Source organism: Uloborus diversus, chromosome 6 (genome assembly GCF_026930045.1).
Source record: "Uloborus diversus isolate 005 chromosome 6, Udiv.v.3.1, whole genome shotgun sequence".
In the NCBI taxonomy this organism is placed as follows: Eukaryota; Metazoa; Arthropoda; class Arachnida; order Araneae; family Uloboridae; genus Uloborus; species Uloborus diversus.
In genome coordinates this window covers 62,857,464-62,881,127 of record NC_072736.1, presented here as the reverse complement: position 1 = coordinate 62,881,127, position 23,664 = coordinate 62,857,464, and the positions used below count along the sequence as shown (strand labels likewise).

The 23,664-nt window shown below is 33.6% G+C and overlaps 1 protein-coding gene across 1 annotated transcript in view; it reads left to right on the top strand.

The window, feature by feature from the left end:
- Positions 1-11,510: 11,510 nt before the first annotated feature.
- Positions 11,511-23,664, top strand: part of LOC129223856 (leucine-rich repeat serine/threonine-protein kinase 1-like) — a 102,934-nt gene continuing 90,780 nt past the window's right edge. The window contains exon 1 of the mRNA XM_054858217.1: positions 11,511-11,606. Within this exon, the coding sequence (XP_054714192.1) occupies positions 11,543-11,606 (64 nt within the window). The 5' untranslated portion in view covers positions 11,511-11,542. The remainder of the gene's footprint in view (positions 11,607-23,664) is intronic.

Below are 23,664 nucleotides of genomic sequence, written 5' to 3'. Positions count from 1 at the left end.
TATTTTAGTCACCCCTGAAGGAATTTTTAATTTTGTATTCAGGTACAAACAATTTAATTATTGCGTTGTTTCTTGCAGCTGGATGTACGTATATATCTCTCATAAGTCATTACTCAAAAATGGTAAGCTGTAGAAGGTTAAATTTTCACATGTGGGGTATGCGTAAGTTCCAATTGTGCACTTCCCTTTTTGTTTTCGATCGGGTGCTCTGAAAAGCCAGTTTACTCATTTTTTGTGGTTATTAACTACATCAGACTGACGATCATTTGGTGATATATTGCCGAATTGGAGACTATGGAAACAAATATGAGATGGCGAAACTGGTTTTTGGGACATTTTGTTAGATTCCCGTTGAACCGACGGTAATTTTTAATTTTTTGATATTTGTAATATGAATCACACTAATGCAGTCCTTTCTGTATCTCTTCGGCGGAGTTACAAGTTTGGGGCCTGTTGAAATACATTTTAGGGCCCTATTTCTCTATCGCAGAAGTTGTAAAACATTTATCATAAGCATTTTTGTAACTCCTATACGATGCCCCTATGGTTATGGGGCCTCTCGCGCAATTCCAACATTTGCTGTATTTTAAATCCGCCACTGCACGTCAAAACAAACTCGGGTGCAAGTTTTAAAAGGTTTTTTCTGCTCCATGTTTATGATTGTTTTGAACTCTATTTTTTACGACTATTTTTTGAATTTCCGAGAACATTTGCGTGCCTCTCCTCCCATTCCCTCAATTTCGGAAATTAAACTCTAATTGTACTACTGAGTTGTTTAAAACTAACACCATTCATAAAATTAGAGATTTGTTTTTCAAACTTTATCTATTGTTTAGAAAGAATTTAGAGCATTAATGTAAGAAATTGATTAAAGACGTTTTGAATGGTGACATAATTCGGAAATCAAAGGGACTTTTGAATTTTTTCTTCGGAAGTGCTGAAGTAGATTCAGAAACTCTTCCGAGACGTTGGTGCTAGCGGTTCTGTACTAAAAAAATGAGGCCGAAGTTGGGACCAAAGTGTGAGTTACTCCAAAATCAGAGGGTGACCCCCCCCCCCCCAACCCTCCCTCGTCGTTTCAAGCATTTCTTGAATATATAGCGATTATTTATTTTGGTCAAGAAATGTCATTTTGCGTATTTCTCATACTTGTTTCACCTATATTTCGTAATGCGCCATCTTTTTTACATCATTAATAGCGATCGATTTTTTTCTGTTGTAAGTAACTATTTTTACGTATTTATATAAAATCAATGAATAAATTATTTTCGTTTTGCATAGAAAAGTTTCAAGGATTTTCTACTATGCAATTTAAAAATAAAAAAAAATTCAGAAAATTATTGTTAAATTGAAAACTTTAATTTGAACTTTTTTGTAAAAGTTCATAAAAAAATTAAACAATCAAATTGTTCAATATTATGTGTGCAAACAACAGATCAAGTAGTATATTTATTCAGTTCTTAACTTGGTGTAAATATTGAGTTTGTTTATTATAACTGCGTTTTAAGAACCTCGCTCTTTTTACGGCTAATTCTTTTTTCAGCAAAATTTATGTCATTGTTATAGCTTTTATGAAGAATGCAAACTTTTCTATTCATAAATTTTAAATAAGTACAAAAATATTCCTATTATGATTTAATCTTGTAATTTATCTGTTATCTATTTTGTTTAATTTGATGACTGAAAAATGTCTACGTGCAATCTCCCCACTTTAATTGCGTAATTTGTTGTCGATTTCATAGTTTTATTCTTTTTTTTTTTTTTGAATGATTAAACAACATAATTTAAAGTTTTTTAACTATTTTTAGTGTACCTAAATCCATACATCATTACAATATTACTGAAATCTTAGTTATATGTTCAATTAAAAAAAAACAAATCAATTGTTTATTAAACAGTCTCTTTGCTTTTCTTCCTTTTTTTCCCTTTCTTTCTTTTTTTTTTTTTTTTTTTTTTGACTGTTATTCTTTCTCTTTCATCATACAACAGTCAAAAAAGGTAAAACATAACTCCATCCTATACAAATTGTACGTAGTACGATCCAAAAGTACGGGGACAAGCTTTATAAAACCTTACCCAGAATAGTTCACATTACCGAAGCACATCCACCTTCAAAAGGTCACCTTGAGGGACTATGTACTTCTGCCAGAGTTCATATAACTTTTGGAATCATTCCTGGAAGCCATTTTTCGCTACCTTCTATGATGCAGCTTTATCTTCTCCTGACGGAAGAAAGCGGCGTCCATGCAAATGTTTTTTTTGCTGGGAACAGGTAAAAGTCACACGGAGCTAAGTCCGACGAAACGTTACGTTATTTGTTTGTCATATCAGAGTATTGACCAATCGAACAGTGCATCTTCAACATGAAAGTCGCCTGTTTCCTCACGATGAAGTTAAAGCAGCACCGCAAGAGGCCTTACAGCAGATCGCGAATAATGTCTTTCGAATAATGTGCTTCTAAAAGCTATACGAACGTTGGCAGAAGTGCATAGTCGTCCAAGGCTATTTTGTAGATAGATGTGCTTCGGTAATGTGAACTATTCAGGATAAGGTTTTATACAACTTGTCCTCGAACTTTTAGATCATACTACGTATGTATGAGTTTTCAACTTACTATTTCATAACGTTTTTGAGTGACGCAAGTTTACGCGCATGAAGACATCACAAGAGAACTTACCATAATTAACTGAGGAGGCGTTCAAAATGGATATTTTGGTCATCTATATGTTCTTAGGTACATATGCATGTACAGATGTGCCGAAAAAGCTTGTGAAGTTTATATTGGGTGATAGTAAAACAGAAATTTAGATCGGGAAATCTTTTTTTTTTTGAGCAATCACGATTGCTTATTGCTGTCATTTGACTGTTTTGATGTGCTATCATTTTATTTTTCCGCCAGCACCCTCTGCAGCATCACCGTCGACCGGCTCCTCACGATGCTGCTCCTCTAGCGAAAACCATCTCCAGGTTGCGTCCATATCCTACACACACACGCATACACTCACACACCTACACACTCATGCCTGCACACAGACACAAACACATATGCCTACATACATACACACACGAACGCCTACACACACTTGCGCGTGCACACACAGCACTGCATACACAACACGCACACACGCATACATACACACACACGAACGCCTACACTCACTCGCGCGTGCACACACAGCACTGCATACACAACACTCATACATACACACACGCACCCACACACATGCGCCTACATAAACACACACGCGCATTCATACACACATACGCTCGGGATTGCGAAAAACATAATTTGAATTCAAGATGCCAAAAATTCAAATTAATACTTTTTTTTTTTGTGATTACGATTCCTTATTCGTAGAAAGGAAGTAAAGTGAAATGAATCAATGATCCTTTAAATCCCTGATAATCTTATCAATTTATTTCAGTTTGATTTTTTTTTTTTTTTTTTTTTTGCCATCGGCCAACGGCATTGGCCATCGGCCATCGGCAATCGGCCATTTGGAGGAAAACAATCGGCCATCGGCCATCGGCCGTCTTTGAACAATCGGCATCGGCCCATCGGCCAAAAAATGCCATCGGTCGAGTCCTACTACTATCATCCAAAGATTATTTTTCACTTTTTAGTTCATTTTGTTACAAAAGCGTGTTTTTTTAGTTTTTTAAACTATTATTTTATTTTTTTTTTACTATAGACCGCGGCCTCTCTAGGTAAATTTCTTTACTCTATGTCTTTACGTTACAAATTTTAATAAAAGCACTGTTACGGAAAGTTGAGATGAAGTTATTTCAAGTCACACGGGTTCAACAATCAGGCTTGAACGAAAAAAAAAAAAAAAAGCAGTAAAGTTTTTCGGCAGATTGCAAAAAAATACCGAAAAAGAAAAAAGGAAACATTTTAAATTCCCCGGTTAGAGGAAAAACCTCAGCCCAGAAATTTATTTGTTTATATTCGAGAAAAAAAAATGGCAACAGATCTTTTCTCTCAATGATTTTCTTCACGCATAGAGTAAGGAAATTAAGCATATATTAAGCACATATATTTACGCATAGAGTAAGATAAATTTCTTTACTCTATGTCTTCACACTACAAATTTTAATAAAAGCACCGTTACGGAAAGTTGAGATGAAGCACTGAATAATAATTTGAATGGAGGAAAGCTTGCAAAAATAAGGATTTTCTGTCGAGCTATAAGCTTTATAATTAATAGTTTTTAATTGATATCTTCACTAATTTTTATCTCAGCAAAAACAACCCTGTTGTAAAAATTTCCCCGCCAAGAAAATCTTTAACTCTTCCTCACAAAAAAGAAAGCCTTCATCCTAAACCCAAAAACCCTCAGCCTTAAAAAATCATGATATCTAGTTTGCCCGCCAAGTATCTGCCAAACTATCATCCTCCCTGTTTCCTCTTTCATCACACCTACTTCCGTTAGAACCTCCTCCCACCTTCAACTCCTCAGAAATGTGGATAGATCCTTTAAATTGCTTATCTTGGTTGGCGGAAAGCTTTTTGCTCACCAAGCAATCACCTCACTTAGAAAAGCTTCCCGCCAAACAAGATAAACAATTTAAAGGATCTATCCATCTTGCGGGCATTTTAATCTAGCTTTTCAGTTTTTATTGAATGATTCTTTTCTTAAATATGATTATTTTACGTTTTATGGGATAATTTAAATTGTTGGGTGATTTATCTTTCTTTTGATGGAACTCTTTGTCTTGTTTAATACCTAAAAGTTCATCAAAAAGACAAAATAAAGTATGTTATGACCAAGCAAAAAAAAGAAAAAAAATTGTCATTAAATATTTTAAATTTGAAATGTGTCAGAAGATGTATGCAACTATACTCGATGTGAAATCGCGGATATCACAAATTTGCCACAGCGACTGCGCATGAGCGCGGACTAAGCTCTTTTCAAAAGTCCTGCTTAAAGTAATTGCAAAAATTTTGTCTGTTAACAAATTACTGCAAAACACGGATATGCACACACATATTTCATATATTTTCAATTCATAATGTGTTATGTTTGTGAGAAATGCATTAATTAAGAAAATAAGCAAACCAATAAATAAGTGCTATTTTTCTCTTTCAATTATAAAGTTAGATGCATCAAGATGTACAGTTTCATATATCTATGTCACGCAAAATATTCTAATGGTTTAACCCCAGTTTCGCACCGACATTTAAAATTTTTCCTCCCTTAAATATATCAAAACTGAAAAACAGAAAGGAAGGAAATTTCGTATCGGCGAAACTGGGGGGGGGGGGGGGGGGGGGGGGGGTGGGGGGGGGGGGGGGGGGGAGTTTATTCTAATCTCCTTCATTAATTTGTTTCTCTGCTTAAATATAAACAAACAACATGGAATCTTAAAACAGAAAGCCCAATGAGCTTAAATCCGCGCGCTTACGCAATCGCTGTGGCAAATTTGTGATATGGGTCATTCCGACGAAAATGGTACATTTCATGTCCGGCACTTTTGGATTTTTTACAGAAAATTTAATAGTTAATATAAATTAATCATATTTTTTTCTTTATTCTTCATGCAATTTTGTATCATGAGGTATTTTTTGTTTTTAATATTTTGACTTAGGAATTTTTTAAAAAAAAATTATGTTAGCCAAAAAGGCAAAATCTTGATGTCCCAGCTTCAAAACATTGACAGTTAAAAAGTGATTTAAGTAATTGCTTAGATGTAATAACAAAAAAAAAAAAATTCCAATTATATTGCAACACCTTTATTGTAACAATTTAAACAAAAAACTTTTTTTAGAAAAATATTTTTTTACTGAAAATGCAGGGAATTTAAAATTGTCCCTACAGTTTACAAATTTTGAAATGTCCACTCTGTTTTAGTCATTAAAGAATAAAAAAATATTTTTACAAAAAAACTAGCAATATTTTTAAGATGACCAAATGGTAAAAACTCTATGTTTAGCTAACCCTAGTGGATTCAACCGTCAACAACCAAGGTAAGGTTCATTCTATGTCTCTGATAGTAAATTTGAGTAACAAAATGTCCACTATGTTACATTAATTTCACTAATTAAAATTTAAAAAAAATCTAAATTACATATAAAGTAGTAATTTTAGAGTTACTCTTTGCTTTTGTATTACTATTTTAACTGTTACTTTATGTTTAGGTTTAGAAAAAAAGTTTTAACTATTTATTTGTCCACTCTCTGTTACATGTCCACTCTATTACACTTCTTGTATAACATAGTGGACAATATTTATGGAAATGGTAAACAAGTCCCATATGCTATTGATGTTTTTCAAAAAGCTTAGCTTAACAAATTTGTAGAAAAATTGAATTAAATACAAAATTTAACATAGAGATTACTTCTATCTTCAATAATAGTGTCCACTCTGTTACAGGTATGTCCACTCTGTTACAGGAATATTTTAACTGATTTGATTGTATTTTTTTTAAATATTTAATTGAAAGGTTAATTTGCATAGAACTACACAATTACTAACTAGAACAATCCAACTTCAATCTTTTTTCAAGTTTGTTTCATGTAATAATCTAACTTTTGCTAGTGATTTTTTAAATTTTTGTATTTTTGAGTAAGATAATTAGCAATAAAAATTAAATGTGTCTTTTACAATGACATTTTAAGCATTTGCATGAAAGATATGTTCCATTTGTTTATATTAAACCAAAAAAATTCAAAAAATAATTGAAAATTTTGAATTTGTTGTTGTTTTGAAATGTGTAACAGAGTGGACAAAATCTTTCATCTATATATATATAAATGGAGTTTGGTAAATTTGTTCCCTAAGATCTCAGAAACTACCCGGCAGATTTGGCTGAAACTTTCACCGTTTGTTCTTTTTGGTACTGGGGAGGTTTGTAGACCAGTTCGAAAAAAATCCGTTTGATAGTTCCTTTTTTATTCTAATTTGTCCAAATTTTCGCATAAATGCCCCAATATGACGGTGAATAAATACGTGCACATATTAAAATTATGTGTCCATCGAAAGCGCTTAATTTTCTGCTAAAGATGGCATCTGTTAGAAAGTTCTAAGTTGTATGAAAAACGAGTTATGAGCTTTTTTTGTTCCGTGTTCGAAGGCTTTCCTCAACCCAATTCATTATTTAGTGTATCATCTCAACTCCCAGTTCATAGTTAGAATTGTTGAATGTTTTTGTGTTTTGTCTGACCGTTTGAGGCTTTTCTCATGTCAAATCTTAAAGTAACGTTTTTCCCCCAAGATTGGCTAATAATAACTAGATTTGGTTGATTATTTTCCATTTAAACGGAACTTTAGTGTAATTAATGATTTTTTTTTTATTATTTGTGCTGATTGGATTTTTTAATCATTATCCAATCTAACAGCATAAACCTCGCCAAAATTTATGCAGAAAAATTTCAGTAGCGGATGCATTTGGCAGTTTTTTCAATGTCGCGGTTTTTGAAGTCAGAGACTACGTTATAATGTTTGTCAGCTTTCACCATGTAAACAAAATATCATCAATCAAAGAATCTTTAAAACTTATTTTACTGTAAAATAATCCAGCAACTAAATTAAGCAAATCCATAAACAGCACAAAAACTTCCATTAATGTGACTTTGTGCACAAATTCAAACCACCGCCAAATTTTACTACTTATTTTGGAAACATTTCGGATGAAATTGTTTAGCGCCATTTTATGGTGACCAAAAGTATCTTAGCGTATGGATAAGAGATCTTAGCAATATCTCTTTAACAAAAATTTAGTAACATACCGTTTTATAGAGTAAGGAGGGGGAGCATTATCCAAGGTATCTCAAAACGATTCCCGCAAATTCGGTAACATTTTAAATCGCACCAAGAACCCACAATAATTAAAATTTTCCAAAATAACTAAAACAAGTTTAAGGGGATCAAGGGAGCGCGGCTACATTTTTTTTTAAACCGTTCGTTCTTCAATAGATATACAGAGAAGGTAAGACTCCAAGTAAAAAAAAAGAGTATTAACTGATAAATCTTTTTAAACATGTGAAGTTTAATTTCATGTTTCGGAAATTCTTCAAATTTGAAAACGCCTAAATTTCGTGTTTTCGTTTCTAAATGAATACTATTTTGCTCTTTTTACTTATTGCTACTTCAGTTTTATGAGTAAGGGAGAAACTAGATTTTAAATCACGTCAAAAAGAACGTGTTTTAAGTTCTTTCACTTAAAACAGAAAACAAATGCAAGTAACGATTGTTTCTCATAATTATTGCTAACCCAGGCAACGCCGGGTATTTTTGCTAGTTTCTGATAAAAGAACTTAGAAAATTGGATATTAAAACCAAGTTGAGCTAATTGATTTTTGTAGTTCAGATAAATTAAACCCTTTTGCCATTATTTGACATTAATTTTTGTTGAATTAGATGACTCAGAAAAAAAAAGTTTTGAAAACTGAAATGTACCATGTTCACCTGAATGACCCATATCCGCGATTTGACGTCTAGTTGCAACTGTTGGATCTGTTTGATTAGTCTTGATTGAATTCATTTCCTAGGACAACTTTTGAATAACTGTTAGATCTTAGATCTGTTCTAGCCTTGCAATTGCAGTCAGATATTAACAAACCCTATGAGCTGAGAGTAAGTACATATGAATTTAGGGGAAATTAGTGATTTTCAAACTTTAATTACTCCGGCCCATGATGTCCTGGGGGGGTTGAATTTTTGTTTATATTTTCAATGGCTCCCCAAGAATAGGTATACAAAATATCATTACCATAGCCCCCAGGGGGCTGCTACAGAACCCGGGAAGGTACGATTTGGGGGTAAAAACAAGGGGGGAGGGGGTCAAATGCCCCAAAAGGCACATCAGTAGGGCAAAAGAAATGTATATGCGAAATTTCAGCTCGATTTCTCTTCTCGTCTGAGCTGTAGCCCTGTCAAAGAAAGTGAAAACTTTTTTGAACAGCGATTTTCTAACTTGAATTCCTCCTCCCCCTGATGATCCTGGGGATTGTATTTTGGGATACGCTCAGTTTTTAATTATATAAGATTAACATATACCTATTATACGTTTTTTCATTTGTACGCTTTTTTCATACTGTCCCTTTAAAAACGCATAAACGGTGCTTCACTGTCTAAAAGTTTGAAGGGAATATTTTTTAACGAATCATTCGTGTTAGCTTAGACTGCACTGCCGTCCTCTTGACATTAGCCTGCCGCCCAATGTCAAGAGGACGGCAGGCTAATGTCCATTTAAGGATTATCAAATTAATCAGTACATTATTAAAGGAAAAGATGATGGAATTTAAAGACGTAGCAAATTTTATTTTCGTTCAGATAAATTTCAACAGGGTAGTTCTGTGCGCAAAAGATCAGTGCAGTGGAAGATCTTTATCTTTGGTGGAAAGAACAAATTAGGCTATGTATGAAGTTTTAAAAGTTTCATTCATTTTCTGTGGTTTCGGCAATTACGTTCAAGTCCGCTGACAAGTTAGGATCCGTCATTTCACTGTTTTGGGGGAAAATAAAAAAAGAACTGATGTTTTATTTTCAAGAATAGTAATTTAAAAAACGAGATTGAAGCAAAATTTGCCGACCTAAAAAAATTGGCCTCCCTAAGCAGCTGCCTAATCTGCCTACTCTACGTTCTCTTCGAGTCCGCAACTCCACTGGGCTGCGGAGTAAGGTAAAAAAAGTCTGCGGTAAGGAGTCGGCGTCTGTCATTCTCCGCAACCCTGCCTCTTTCAAAATAAACACTCCACTTTTTACTGCATATTATTACAATGAACTTCAACGAACCCCAAATTTTGTATGTTGTAATGGAATTAACGCATTCTCTACTAGCAATAAATGGGGACTGAATATTCATTTCGTTGAAACGGATATATTTCATTGCATGGGTAGGAGTGCCCACAGGGGGAGGGGGATTATGGCACAAGTTGCGCCATCAATTTTTTTTTCGGGGGGGGGGATATTTTCAATTATTTTATTTATTAAAATTAATATTTTGATTTATTTTTAATTATTTATTATATTTTATTCTGTTTATATTTTATTTCATTTATTTGTTTAATTTGTGTGTATGTCATTGGCGAAACACAGAACTTTTCAAATAAAATAATAATAATAATTAAAAATAAATTTAAAAAATATTTTAAGAAATTAATTAAATAAAACATTTAAAAAAAATAATGAAATAAAAAGAGAGCTAAAAATGTAAAAAAGGGAGCGAGGGTTGAGAAAAATGGGGGGGGGGAGGGCATCCCTGCCCATTGGTATTCGTTGGAAAGGAATTGCATTGTTTTTTTTTCTTCATAAGATAAGCTTCATTTTGCTTTGTTTTTCAAAAAGCTATAAATTAGGTGTTTGGCCTATCGAAAGAAGAGGCGATACTTTCTCCATCTTCGAAAACCGGCTTCTCTAGCAGTTTCACACAAATGAGACTCTTCCTCCTCTCTTTGCTACGTCACTTCCGCCGTTTATTCCCCTGTTTTCATACCAACGAATGAGACGCTAGTTCTGCTTTTATGTAATAGGATTTAAGCTAAGCCGACATCTGACTGCTTATTCCGGGATTTACCTGCTCGAAGTTTGGAGTACACTGTTGGACCGTCAAATGTTAATGTGCAGTGCAGCTTTTTTAAGAAGGGTTAGATGAGAAGTTCTCAAGATACCCAGGATTTTATTTCGGAACTTCATTGCAAATTGTTTATAAATCCTAATATTTCGAAGATTACGTGTAGCCTGGGACGTGTAGCAAAAAGGAAAGGAAAAAAAAAATCCATTTGAGGAATGGTAGTTTTTTTCTAGTTTAGACTTATAATTATGAATTCTATTGTATCAAACACAAGAACCCGCTTATCGTGTTCGTCTCAAATATTTTTAATACCTGGCATGAAGGAAAACTGAAACATGCCGAGATCTAATGAAAAATCAAGATAAATCTGATGCATAAGAATGCGTAGCGAATTCTTGATGTGATTTGCGAAAGATTCAATTATTGTATAACGTACAGTGTACGTTATAATTGTATTGATTGAAATTGTTGAATATTTTCTGTTTTACTGCGTCTTCATCACATGGCAACTAATACGAAAATTCTTCTTTCCCAGTCTTTTATTTTACTTAAAGGATTATTCATTTAAAAGCATCTTTTCCTCAGCGAAAAATAGCATTTTATTGAAGACTGTTGTGAAAAAATGAAGATACTTTGGTATAGGAAAATGACAAATTCTGGAGTACATTTTTCTGTTGCGGATCTACATCAACGGCGTGAATTAATGAGTAAAGTGCAAAAATATGATTAAAGTGAAAAAAAAAAGTTCAAAAGTATGAATCAATGTTCAAAGATTTAATGAAGGAATTTTTTCCTATCCTCGTTATACTGCATCGTTTTTGAAGATTCACTTTGGAATGTGGGATTCAAGATGCGTTCAGGAGTTTCCTACGAAAGTACTTACTGCAGAAGATGTGCTATACCTTTCTTCGTGTGGATCGATAGTGAATTTAGGACATTAATTATGTGTGGATGACTGTTGAGAATCATGCATTCCTTAAATGTGGATACCGGGAGGGGCAGTTGGTTCTACAGCTCCTCCGACGTGATGGGCATTGAAGTGAGCTGTGAGGCCTACACTCACTTTGTGGAAACTCACGATATTTATGTTGGTGAGCATCGCCATTTTATTCCTATTTTTCCAAAAATATTTTATTGCATGCAACATGCATTAATTTTTTAAAGACCACTGACGCTTTAAAATCCATGTACACAGGGTCGATTCAGGCGCAAATTAGGTCTGCTTGCGACCCTTCGCAAAAATGTGTATTGTAACTCTATATCGTTCACAAAATTTATGCCTCAAAATTAGACCTTTCACTAAATGACTTGTGTAAAAACAGTTCTCTTTCATAATTTTTTAGCTCAATCAATTCGACTAAAAAAATCAGTAAAAAATCTCCAGCTTCCAAGTGATTCCCAGAGGCCAAAAGGGGGTGTTAAATTACATTTATGATAGCTATACATGTGCTGTATACGATATGACAGGATTTTTTTTTCCCGAAAAATGTTTTAAAAAATGCCCCCCCCCCCTCTCCCCCCCCCCAAAAAAAAGATTTCTTTTTACAAAAAGAGAAAAGTTCACACAAATTTCTTTTTTTTTTCACAAATACGAACCTAAAAATAAAATCCTGGATCGATCACTGGTACAGTCGACTCGCACCACAACGCGATTTAATTTCTGCGAAATGGATGTAACACGAGTTTTTCACGAGTATCGTATCTTAGAGCTAACGCGAATTCCTCGCCTCAACGCGAGATTTTTCGAAGCGAAATGCTAGTCGTAAGTATTGACTTCATTATTGTTTTCGAAAGCGGACTTTGAATCTTTTCAGTATTCTGATGGCGTAAGTTTATGATAAGTGATAAACAATGTGAGTGGTGCATCGCCAGAAGTATAAATATAATGCTATATTACGAGCATACTTAATTTCGTTTTTAACCCGCTTTTATTAGCTTTACCTGTATGTATGTATGTCTCTTGTAACTCAATGTATGTATGTATCTTGTAACGGAATCTTGCAGCTCAAATTTCGCCCACTTCCTGCGATCGGATTCTTTTGAAATTTGGCACGCGACCTCAGACCCGATGACAATGCAATATTCTATAATCAAATTAATTAATTAACTCTTTTAATTGTTAGTTTCCTTCAATTTTAATCAATATTTTGGCATAAATCCAACAATGTGAAAAGAAAAAAATTAATAAAATACATTTAAAAATGCTCGCAAAAATTATTTAAAAATATCTACAAAAACCTTTAATTTTTCTGCATCTGACAAAATTTGTTCCAATGTTCCAAGGTAATTAGAACATGAAATATAATTGTTTTTAACTAATTTCATGCCAAAATTTAGGTGAGCCTTCAATTGGAAATTCATTGCTGATCAGACCATTGTTGAACAAAACTTTTATTCAAATGCATCTCAAATTTTCAAATTAATGAAGATATGATTTCCGTACACATACATCGATGACTGAGATGGATTAGCTTTTTTTTTTGGGCAAATTTTATGAATATAAAAGATTTTTAATAATGTTGAAATGAATATTTTTTCGTAAAACATGTTAAACTAAAAAGAAGAAAATAAAATATAATCTTTGGATGATAGTAGTTGACCAATCACTTAATTTCAATGTAATACAAAAAAGCGTGGCGGGGCTTCTTATCAGTTGTCATGAATTTCTTCCATTTGTTGTCCAAGCAAAAATGTAAATAGACAGCCCCCCACGCTTTTTTGTATTACATTGAAATTAAGTGATTGGTCAACTACTATCATCCAAAGATTATTTTTCACTTTTTAGTTCACTTTGCTACGAAAGCGTGTTTTTTTAGTTTTTTAAACTATTATTTTATTAATCTTAATTACGTTTCAATGCAACTCAGATTTTTTAAGAATGTTTTACAACTTAAAATTTTTTTTCGAGCATGGGGCTCATAGGAGTGAAGACGATACTCTAGTAGTTTTACACTGAAATATGACTGGGGAAAAAAAATCCTAAATGAGAAAATTAAACATATCCACAAAATGACATAGAGTAGAACTCCGATTTTCCGAACTCGAACTATCCGAATCGATTTCATGATACCAGAAAAGCAAAATTAAGATGTAAACATATTACGATTCGCAAAATTATGATTCTGTCTACGAGATATTCCCTCTGCGAAGCTAGTCAAACCTTTGCCCGACGCGAACTGTTCAGCAAGCAATGACTTTCATTTAAAATACCTTACACACATACTGTACTAATGTACAGCACTTGTAATTATGCTTAACATGTAAAAATGTTGTTTTTTCATTTAATTAATTAAAAGCTCGTTTTCTTAAAAAGAAGTTTTTTCTCCCATTTTCAACTTAAACACAGTTGTTACTTTAATAAGGACTTTTTCGGGGAAAATCCAGTTATCCGAATTTTTGATTATCCGAATGGGATTAGGTCTCAATTGTTTCGTATAGCTGGAGTTCTACTGTAGTTGAGTTACACTTCTATCCTGTGTACTTATTTATGATTTTTGTGAGAAAAATAGCAAACAATACTTTGATGTACAGGAAAATTTAAATATCTTACAGCTGTATTATCAAAGTTAGATTTTCATGTGGGGAAAAAAAATATTTAAAGAAAAAAAAAGCATTGTATTGTAAACATTTAAACATTTCTGTTCACATGAAATACACCGCCAGCTCAGTCAATTCCAGCCGAGGACTGCAGTTTCGTGCTTATTAGCACTCATCAGCCCGGCATAGGAGTGACTGAGCTGGAGGTGGACAACCTCTTAAGGAAGCCAAGAGTGCCAAACAAACTGGTAACTAATATAGAATTAGCGCTGACGAGAAATAAGCACGAAACTGCAGTCCTCGGCTGGAATTGATTGAGCTGGCGGTGTATTTCATGTAGTTCTGCCTTAGCCCCGGCTATAGGGCGGTAACTTACTGAATTTCTGATCACATTGTTTTCTGCTAGATTTTTTTTACAACTCAAAAAAAGAAGCCCCCCTCCCTCCCTTGTCTTTTTCTCTTCAGGGAGGAAGCAGGACTGCTTTTTTGTTGATATTTTTGTAAAAGGTTGGACGTTATGAAAAATGGATAAGATGGATGTGATGGACAAATTGAAAACTGATTTTCCACGTGCTTGATGCATAAAAATATTCCTACGATGTAATTTAGAATTATTATTAATTCTATCACGTTATTATTTTACCTTGCATTATTTATTAATGATAAACATAAAATACTTTTAAATAAATTGTTTATTTGAAATAAGATGATTGTATAATGTAGAGTAATCATAATGTAATTAATCCGTAAAGAAAATGTTCATTGCATTTTGATACAACTTTTTAGACAATATTTAACTGCAAAAGTAATTTTTTTTAAAGTAATTAATATTAATGTTTTGTCCAGGACACTTTTACCAGGCATTTTTTCCTCTTTTTAGAATGAAAATCCGAGCAACTCTGAAATAAAAACAGGAGGGAAATAAAAATAAATAAGTAAAAATAGTTTTGAAACTTTTCTCTTTGCTTAAAAAAAGGGTTAGTATCAATTGAAGGGAAACGGACCATGATCCTTGATTAACGAAAATTAAACCCTACTGACCTTTCCGTTAAGTTTAAGATATTTTATGCAGTACGGAGATTACATACCTAGACTTCACGCTATTTCTTACACTACTGACTTTTTCCTGTTTATCAATCTTGTTCGATATCCTTCACGTGCGTACCAGAGAAATTAATAAAAATAGAGTGAAACATTCCTAGAAATGAAATTCTTTCCTGATTTCATGTTCGAAGTGCAAACAAGCTGGTTATTTCATCAATCATTTAATCAATATTATCAGTTAACCCTCGTTTATCGCGGTTAATTCGTTCCAGACTTCACCGCGATAACTGAATTTCCGCGAAGTAGGATTCTGTATAAACCAAATATTTTCCTAATTAAAAGGCATAATACTTACTGTCTACAATTTAAATAGGTTTTTAGCATAGTTAGAGCCCCCTAGACATGAAACAGCACCCTTATCCAACATTACATTTGTATTACTTAATATATTGCACAAAATATGAGAAAACGAGATATATTAGACGGAATCGATATCACATTAATTATATTAGGAAATCAAGTATACACACTCTCACATGCAGGTCTTACACACTACTACTAACCTATGAAAATAGCTCAATTTCAACTTGTTCAATGATGAATTAATTTCCAGTTAGTGACCGTATGTGCCCCTTTCTTCCTCTACGTTTATACTCATCAAAGGTATTACGCATACAGCTTAAAAAGCTAGTACGTTGTTGAAACACCGTTAGAGATGTATTTATCCCCTAGTAATAATACAGTGATTTATACTTTGCAGTTAGCGTTTAAGGTTAAATTGAGAAAAACTTTCTTCGGCGGTTTTAAACCTCCACTCCCTCAAAGTACAACTACAGTCCCTAAGAAGAGCTTACCTTACTTAAAAGACATAATTTGTAATTCTCTTGTAAGAAAAAGTTTACACGAGAACATAAAAAAGGCTCATTGCTATAATTGGGGGGGGGGGGGGCAGAAAAAACCGCGATGTAGTGAAACAGCGAAAGTCGAAGCGCGAAGTAGCGAGAGACGACTGTAATTAATTTTTGTAATTATTGACACATGACTTTTCGTAGCACTTATCAAAGCATTCGCATTGGAAATGTCAATAAATCCGTTGTTCGCGATAACAATCCTGGAAAATTTCGCGTGCCAGTGATTTATCTGATAACTTTTCATTGCCCTTTTTTTGGAAATTATTCTCTTTTTTAGGAAAGAAAAGGGGGGAGAAGAAACCATAATTTTTTTTAATTTTTTTTTAGCAATTAGTATAAATTATATTTTGTTTCAACTGTTTCTAAATGAAGCTTTTTCCTTAATGGAACTGTTTTTAAACGTCTCTCAATTTTTAAGGTGACAAACGTGAATAAGTTAAATACTATTAACAGAAATAAAGAAATGCTTTTAAAAAAGACTTTCTTAATGTTTTATAATTACTAATACGCGTATTATAAGCTAACTACATTGAGAAAAAATTAACTTAAAACTTTACCTTCAAATTGAACATTTTTGGGAAAAAAAATCGTTTATGTTTAATATTTTTTCGGCATATTATTTATATATTTTTTCGGCTTATCAAATTTCGCCATTCACATATCTCGGCGTGAAACGCCAAATGCCATTGTATTTTCTAGGAGGCACTGCTCATTAATAAGTTCTATTAAAGCGATACTCCACGGTTTCTCAATGGTCTCTAAGGGTAAACAGGTATATGGTCTTATATACAAAAAGATTTTATTTAGCGACACTTCTCGATATCTGTTGGGCTATAAACGAAGAATTGAAATGAGTTATTGTTTCAATGTTATGTTAATAAGTGCAATTGAAATGTACTTAGTTAATACACAATTCACGTATTAAAAATTACGTTTGGGAGTTCTTCCTTATGCGCCAACTGTCACAATGATGCAAACAATGTCACAATGGCCAATGTATCATTAAACTCAGGGAATAACATTTATTCATAACGAGGAAAAGAAGTGTTTCTTTCGCTTTTTGTATTGTAACACTTAAATTAGAACTGATAAAATCGCATTTGTGATGAATAAGTTAAACGAAATTTGCTTACAAATTAAACTATTTGCTCAACGCTTGTCAGACATTTCTGAGTGGGAAGGGGGAGGGGCATGGCGCAGGCCGTCGAGGTCTTTAAAGAAAAATTATTATTATTTTTTAAAGTTTTCATCAAAAATATATCTATTTAAACCTGCCAACATTTTTTTCAATAGTAATTTTTATTTTAATATATTTTTGGTTAACAGCATGCGAGTTCTCATCTCTGTGGCATGTCACATACCTGGTGTGACTGTTTATGTTGCTTAATAACTTGTTTAATTAAAAGTGTATATTTATTTATTTATTTATTATTTCTTTCACAAGTGCATCAAATACTAGTTGTTCAAATGTATTAATTTTTTTAATATTGTGTTTTAGTTCGTTTTAATAGAATAAGGAATTACGTCACACACTAAATTCTCACTTCCGCTAACCAAACGCAAAATGCCATTTCTCATTAACAGATTTTCCAAAGTCGAAGGGTGGGGCAATTGCCCTCCCCCCTCACATCCCTAAATGACGAGCCTGCATGTCTTGTTTTGACGTTGTCATTTGACAATACTGCTCACGTGAGATTGAAAACGAGAATGAAATTCAAAAATGATTTCCAAAACATAACTTAATTCGATAAAAGCACATGCAGCGTGTGTTCGGTTTATCTATACAGACGTTTTTGTATTTATCTTACTTCGGTAGTATCAGCTGCTTTGCTATCCTTCTGTACTGCCTCGGTCGGCTTCTTTCACACCTGTTCACTCGTTCGGAAATGCCTTTCGTAACCTAAATGTGGTGCGCGGCTTGGCATGCAAGAATGTTACTACGTAGCGGATGGCTTATTTTTTAAGGTGAGTACGATTATATTTCAGCAATTCATAGATCCAGAGAGAGATTTTAAAATTTTTGTTTGAACTGTCTTCCTAAAGCATCACGATAGCTCCAGTCGAATCAGCTGTTCAGTTAGAGAATCATTCAACTCGGTTTTGTTCTATTCGATCGAATTCTATCTACCAGTAGCGTAGCGAGAAATTTCCTTCCAGATGCAGGAAAGGAAATTTCTGGCTACGCTATTAGTAGATACAATTGATCGTATTCGATTCGATCGAATTCTTTACAGCTGAATGAGCCCCTTAATCAGGGTGAAATGCCTTCTCGATTAGTGAAAAGATTCCCAAAGTGTGTGCCATAGAGTGTCCATGGTAAACATACAGTAGAACCTCGATTAACCGAGCTTCGATTAACCGATGTTTCTGTTAACCGAGTCGATAATGAAAACTATTTTTTGTAGATAGGTAAGCCCTGACAAAGATAAGACGTTTCATTTCTCTGTTGCTGAACAACATATCCAGGTGCTTTATGCCTTTTTTAACTAGTATGTTGTGGCCATCACGAAACTTTCTTCTATATTTTTCTCTTTTTTTTTTTCTGATCCCTCCCCATGCTTAACGAGGAAGCAATATTCCCAACAAAAACGAAATTACACTTGCAAAAACTTGACGACCATCCCAATGTCTGAATTATTGCAAAAGCAAAGCAAAGAGCGAAAATTGAAAGTTATTTTAAAAGCTTTGCTTGAATTAATTACAAATATTTTATTTGTTAACAAACATAAGATGGCAACAGTTAAAAATTTTAAAGCATTGAGATAATATTTCCGATCATTTCCATACAATTAAAATCACGAGAAATACGTAGACCACAATCTATTACGATTTATCTTTCTTATTGTTGCATTAATAAATCTATTTTTATTCGCAAAAAAAAAAAAAAAAAAGAAAAAAAAAAGGAAAAAAAAAAATCCAAATTTCAACCAGAACGTAGCATTACTTCTTGACTTACAATGGAAAAAAAGAACGGGCGATTGCGCTACCCCCTTTTTAGCTGTTGACACCAAAATAAAATCAGCTCTTATACCCAACCAAAATTAGTAGTACCAATACTAAGGGCTACTTGCCGCTAAATTTTTCTTTCATTCCGTTCATTATTTCTTGAGATGCAGCAGTCACAATTGACGACAAAAAACGTTCTATAGCTCAACCCCCGTTTGAGTTATTGACACCAAAATTGAATCAGCACCTGTTCCTGTTAATGGCAACATATGGACCAAATTTTGTTTGATTACGCCAGTTACTTCCTGAGGAATAGCAAGCACGCGTAACTCAAAAAACGTCCTATTGCTCCACCCCCCTTGGAAGAATTCGCGCCAAAAACCAATGGGCACAAGTTCACATAGAGGCACATATGTGTGCCAAATTTCGTTTCGAAATTAACTTTCCCATAAGAGAAAGTGAATAATCAGAGAAATGGAAAAAATAAAAACATGGTGCACAAAAGCACACGAAAATGCAATTATCTCACCATCTAGTAATAACGATATCATTTTGCAATCTTTCCGCTACATTTTGTTTAATGATGTTCTACTAATTCGTGCTTTTGAAGCCAAATTTTTACATCAATAGATTGATTTTGGTACTGTATCATGGAAAAAGAAATGTACATTTGAAATACAAGTAGATGTATATAATAAATTAAATTGAAAATTCTTTAATGGAAACTATATTACTTTAAGCTAATACCGAAAATACCGGTATTTTACCCCAGCAAATACCGGTATTACGAAATTGCAAAATTGCTCGAAGTACCGGTATTCGGTATACCGGTATTGCAACCACTAGTATCAGCCATTCTGAAATAACGTTAACGGCACATCTGAAAGCACCCATTACATTCTACTCAACAGTAAAAATTTCCATTGATATAGCTAAAACCCTTGGGAACAAAATCTTTACTAATAATTAAGCTAAAAGTGTGTTTCTTGATATATGTGTCTCTTGATATATGTGTCTCTGGATGTCTGTTACGCGCGTAGCGCCAAGACCGTTTGACCGATTTTCATGAAATTTGGCACAGAATTAGTTCGCAGGGGTGAGCACCTCAAAGCGATTTTTCGAAAATACGATTTTATTCTTTTTCTATTTCAATTTTAAGAACGTTTTACCGAGCAAATTATCATAACGTGTACAAACAAATTACCATAACGTGGTCGAGCAAACTACCTGAGGCAGTGAGAAGCAAAGGGATGCAAGTGGCAAAATTAAAAATTTGGAAATAACCAGTACAAATTGTAGGTGAACCTCTCCTCTGTCTTGGGGCAAGAGATGGTACTAGTAGCCCTGGTAGTTGCTGCTATACAGCATGATTTAGAAAAAAAATTTCAATGAAAGCCTATCTAGGATGTTATGTCCGCGTTTTACTCAAAACTTGAAAATGTCCACTTACATCCCTTTGGTTCTCAAAGCCTCATATGCGACCATGGGCGAGCAAATTAACATAAGCGAATTAGCAAGAAATTCATCATCCATTATTTGTAAATATACAGGTGAACCAAATGACCTTTTAATTTTCTACTACGTGCAAAGCCGTGCGTGTACCGCTAATAAAAAATAAATCTCGGAAAAATAACCAAAAGGGGAAAGTTTTAAATCCTCCGATTACAGGCCAGTTTATCACTTTTTTTTAACAGTTGATTTGAGGGAATACTTGGTAGAAAATGCATCTATTTTGCATCATCGGAATGCATAAAAGTAAACAGTTAAACAAATAAAATTTTGAAATGCATGATTTTCCTTCGAAATAATATTTCGGTGTGCATAAACGTTTACTTCTGCTTAGTATATGGAGTTTTGATGGTGTGGAAGGTCGAAAACAAAACATTAAAAAAAAAAAAAAAGAAGAAAGAAAGAAAAGAAACTGATGATATGTTTTATAAGTTTCAATTTGTTTCCAACTTATACTTGTGACGTTTACCCACACATACACACAACGGCCTTCATCCGTCCCGAGGCCAAATATTGATGTTAGTGCCTACACTCTTAATCGAATTTTTATTTTTCAGAGCTCGTTTTCATTTTTAATTACTTTTTTCTATTAAAAGCATTATGAATGCTAATTAATAAGCATTTATTTAAATCAGTGAAGTTGTCTATATCGAGCTCATAATTCATATCTGGTTTTGCGTATAACTAAATTTTAATTAGTTGCTATTGTTATTGTTTTCATTAGCCTCAGGCTCGTGTGCAGGATTTCAAAAGGAAGGCAGTGTTGCCAGATTGGGGGAAATTAACCTATTTTGGGGAAATTTTGTTCTATCTGGGGAAATTTTGGGGAAATGGGTTTTAAGGGGAATTCTTTGAGGGCAAAGTTTTTTCTTAGGGAAACCTGAGAGGGAAAAAATCCTCAGGAAAAAAAAAGTTTTCCGCAAGTATATGCAGACTGCGAACACTTAGTTTAAACTGCTCTTTGGGTATAAAAACAGCAATTCTTAATTTATTATTATTATTATTATTATTATTATTTATTATATTTTATCAATATTATTATTTTTTAACACTCATTGAGTCTTGGATTCAGTGCCATTACATAATATTTTTAGCTGAATTATGTGTGTGTGAGAGAGAGAAGTACATTTTTCCCTTACATTCAAATGTAAAGACCCAACTCGTAATGAAAACCATTCAGGAGCGTTACGTGTGTGACATTTTGCAAAACGCCTCGTTAAAAATTTTCTGCCGAATGTTTGAAGATGAAAGTCTGGTTACAGGTTTTATGTATGAAGTTAATTTATGATATGAGATTTTTTTTTTTCTAGTCCCCCAGTTTGACCTTGGAGGAAAACTTTTGTTCTTTTAGTGTTACGTGTGTGAACAGCAAAAAGTGACCTTAATATTTTGGGGGTTAAAAACTTATCATAAGTATTTATTAAAAATATTTGACTCATAATTATAGTAAAGCATCTGTGCTCGTGATATTTGATAGTTTTTCCAAAAAAAAAAATATGATTAAGTAAAAAAAAGTCGCTTATATTAATTTCACTTACAATGCTTCTTTTTTTTATACTTCGTTTAAATGTTATCAAATGAGGTTAAAATCTGATATAAAAATATTTTAAACATAAAAATGATGTTGGAATTGAAAAGAACAAATATTTCTTTGTCTAAAAAATAAGATTTGTTTCGATATTATGTGAAAAAAAATTTTTGGTGGGTCAGGACCACTTTTCGTGGAGTTGCCCTGTATAGGTGTCTTTCCCTGGGGGAAAAACATGATTTTTTACACAAAAAACCGTTTTTTAATCAAATTCGCAACTCTAGCGCTAGAATCCCATTCACAAGACGCACGGCGTTTTATACCGTGTCTCTGGCAATAGGGAAGTTGTAACCTATTAAATGTTCCTATTTTGGCTATTGGATAATTTTAATTGACCCTCAAAACTAAAAAATTCACCACCGCCGAATTTTAAAACACCGTGGTTGATTTTTAATGAATTTTTAAAAATCCACGCGTAGAAGTGCGCGCTTCTGAAACGTCACGAGCCTACGTCACAGGGCGCGAATGGGCAGCCTTCCGCCAAAGATCCCTTGTTTTCGCTTTGGACATTTTGAGCGCGCTGATATTTTTATTTTTTAGAAATTCAATAATCCTTTTGAACACACTATGGAGACCGGATTCGTTAAAGCACAATCTAAATAATCTTCCTCATGTAACATCAATGAGGATATTCGAATATTTTCGAGAGGATGAGAGGTTTAATGTTCCAGAAACGCGAGGAGTTAAATGCGAGGAGATAAGACTTTTACGTTTCGTCTTCGAAGTCGAATGCGTGACTTTCGACTTCTCCCTTATCGGAAGAGGGCATGACGTCACTTCCTATGCCATTTGACGTCACAAGAGCTTGAACTTTAAAAATTTATTTAAAAAAAACTACTTATCGTATCGCAAAAATGTTTTCACCTATAATGTTCATACGAGTTACTTTATCATATAAAAATAAAATTGAAAAATCGAAAACTTCCCTATTCGCCCTCTCCAGCGTTTCGCCATCCAAATGATTGACAGGTGAAATCAGGTGAGGTTCAGTGATTTCCCAACAAAGTAGGTAGGGAAAAGTCGTAGGGATTATTTATTCCTATCACTGAGCTTAAAGAGAGAAAATATTCCTAAAAGGTTTAAGATTCCTTGACCCCTCCCTAGCCCCTTATCACCTCGTGGGTGTTCATTTGCACATGGATTGAAGAGAGGTACGCATTAGAAAAATGGCGGTCAATTTCGTACGATCTCAACGAGGAGGGAAACTAACTTTGTTCCAAGAATATTTATATCGGAGCTTACAGAAAAAACGGAAAATCATACTGGAAATGAGACTTTGATAGTTCTTGTAAAGCACGTATCATGCTACAAAGCTGCTAGAATATACAGCTCAAAAAAAACTTTATCAACTTTCTTTACTAAGAACAAAATGCATTTTATCAGGGGAAAAAATCTGAGTTTTTCTGTAGCAATAAAGTTTGTCTAAGCAAAACAACGATCAAACAAAAGAAAACATAAAATAGGGGCATTCCAAGGTATTTTTGACATTTATGTAGAGTCCGTAACGTGACCTTTTTTGCCATAACTTTTTAATTTACTGTTTGATTAGCATATTATTTTATTTTGATCTTTTCCTACCAACACACCAGCTCAAAATAAAATAATTTGCAAATC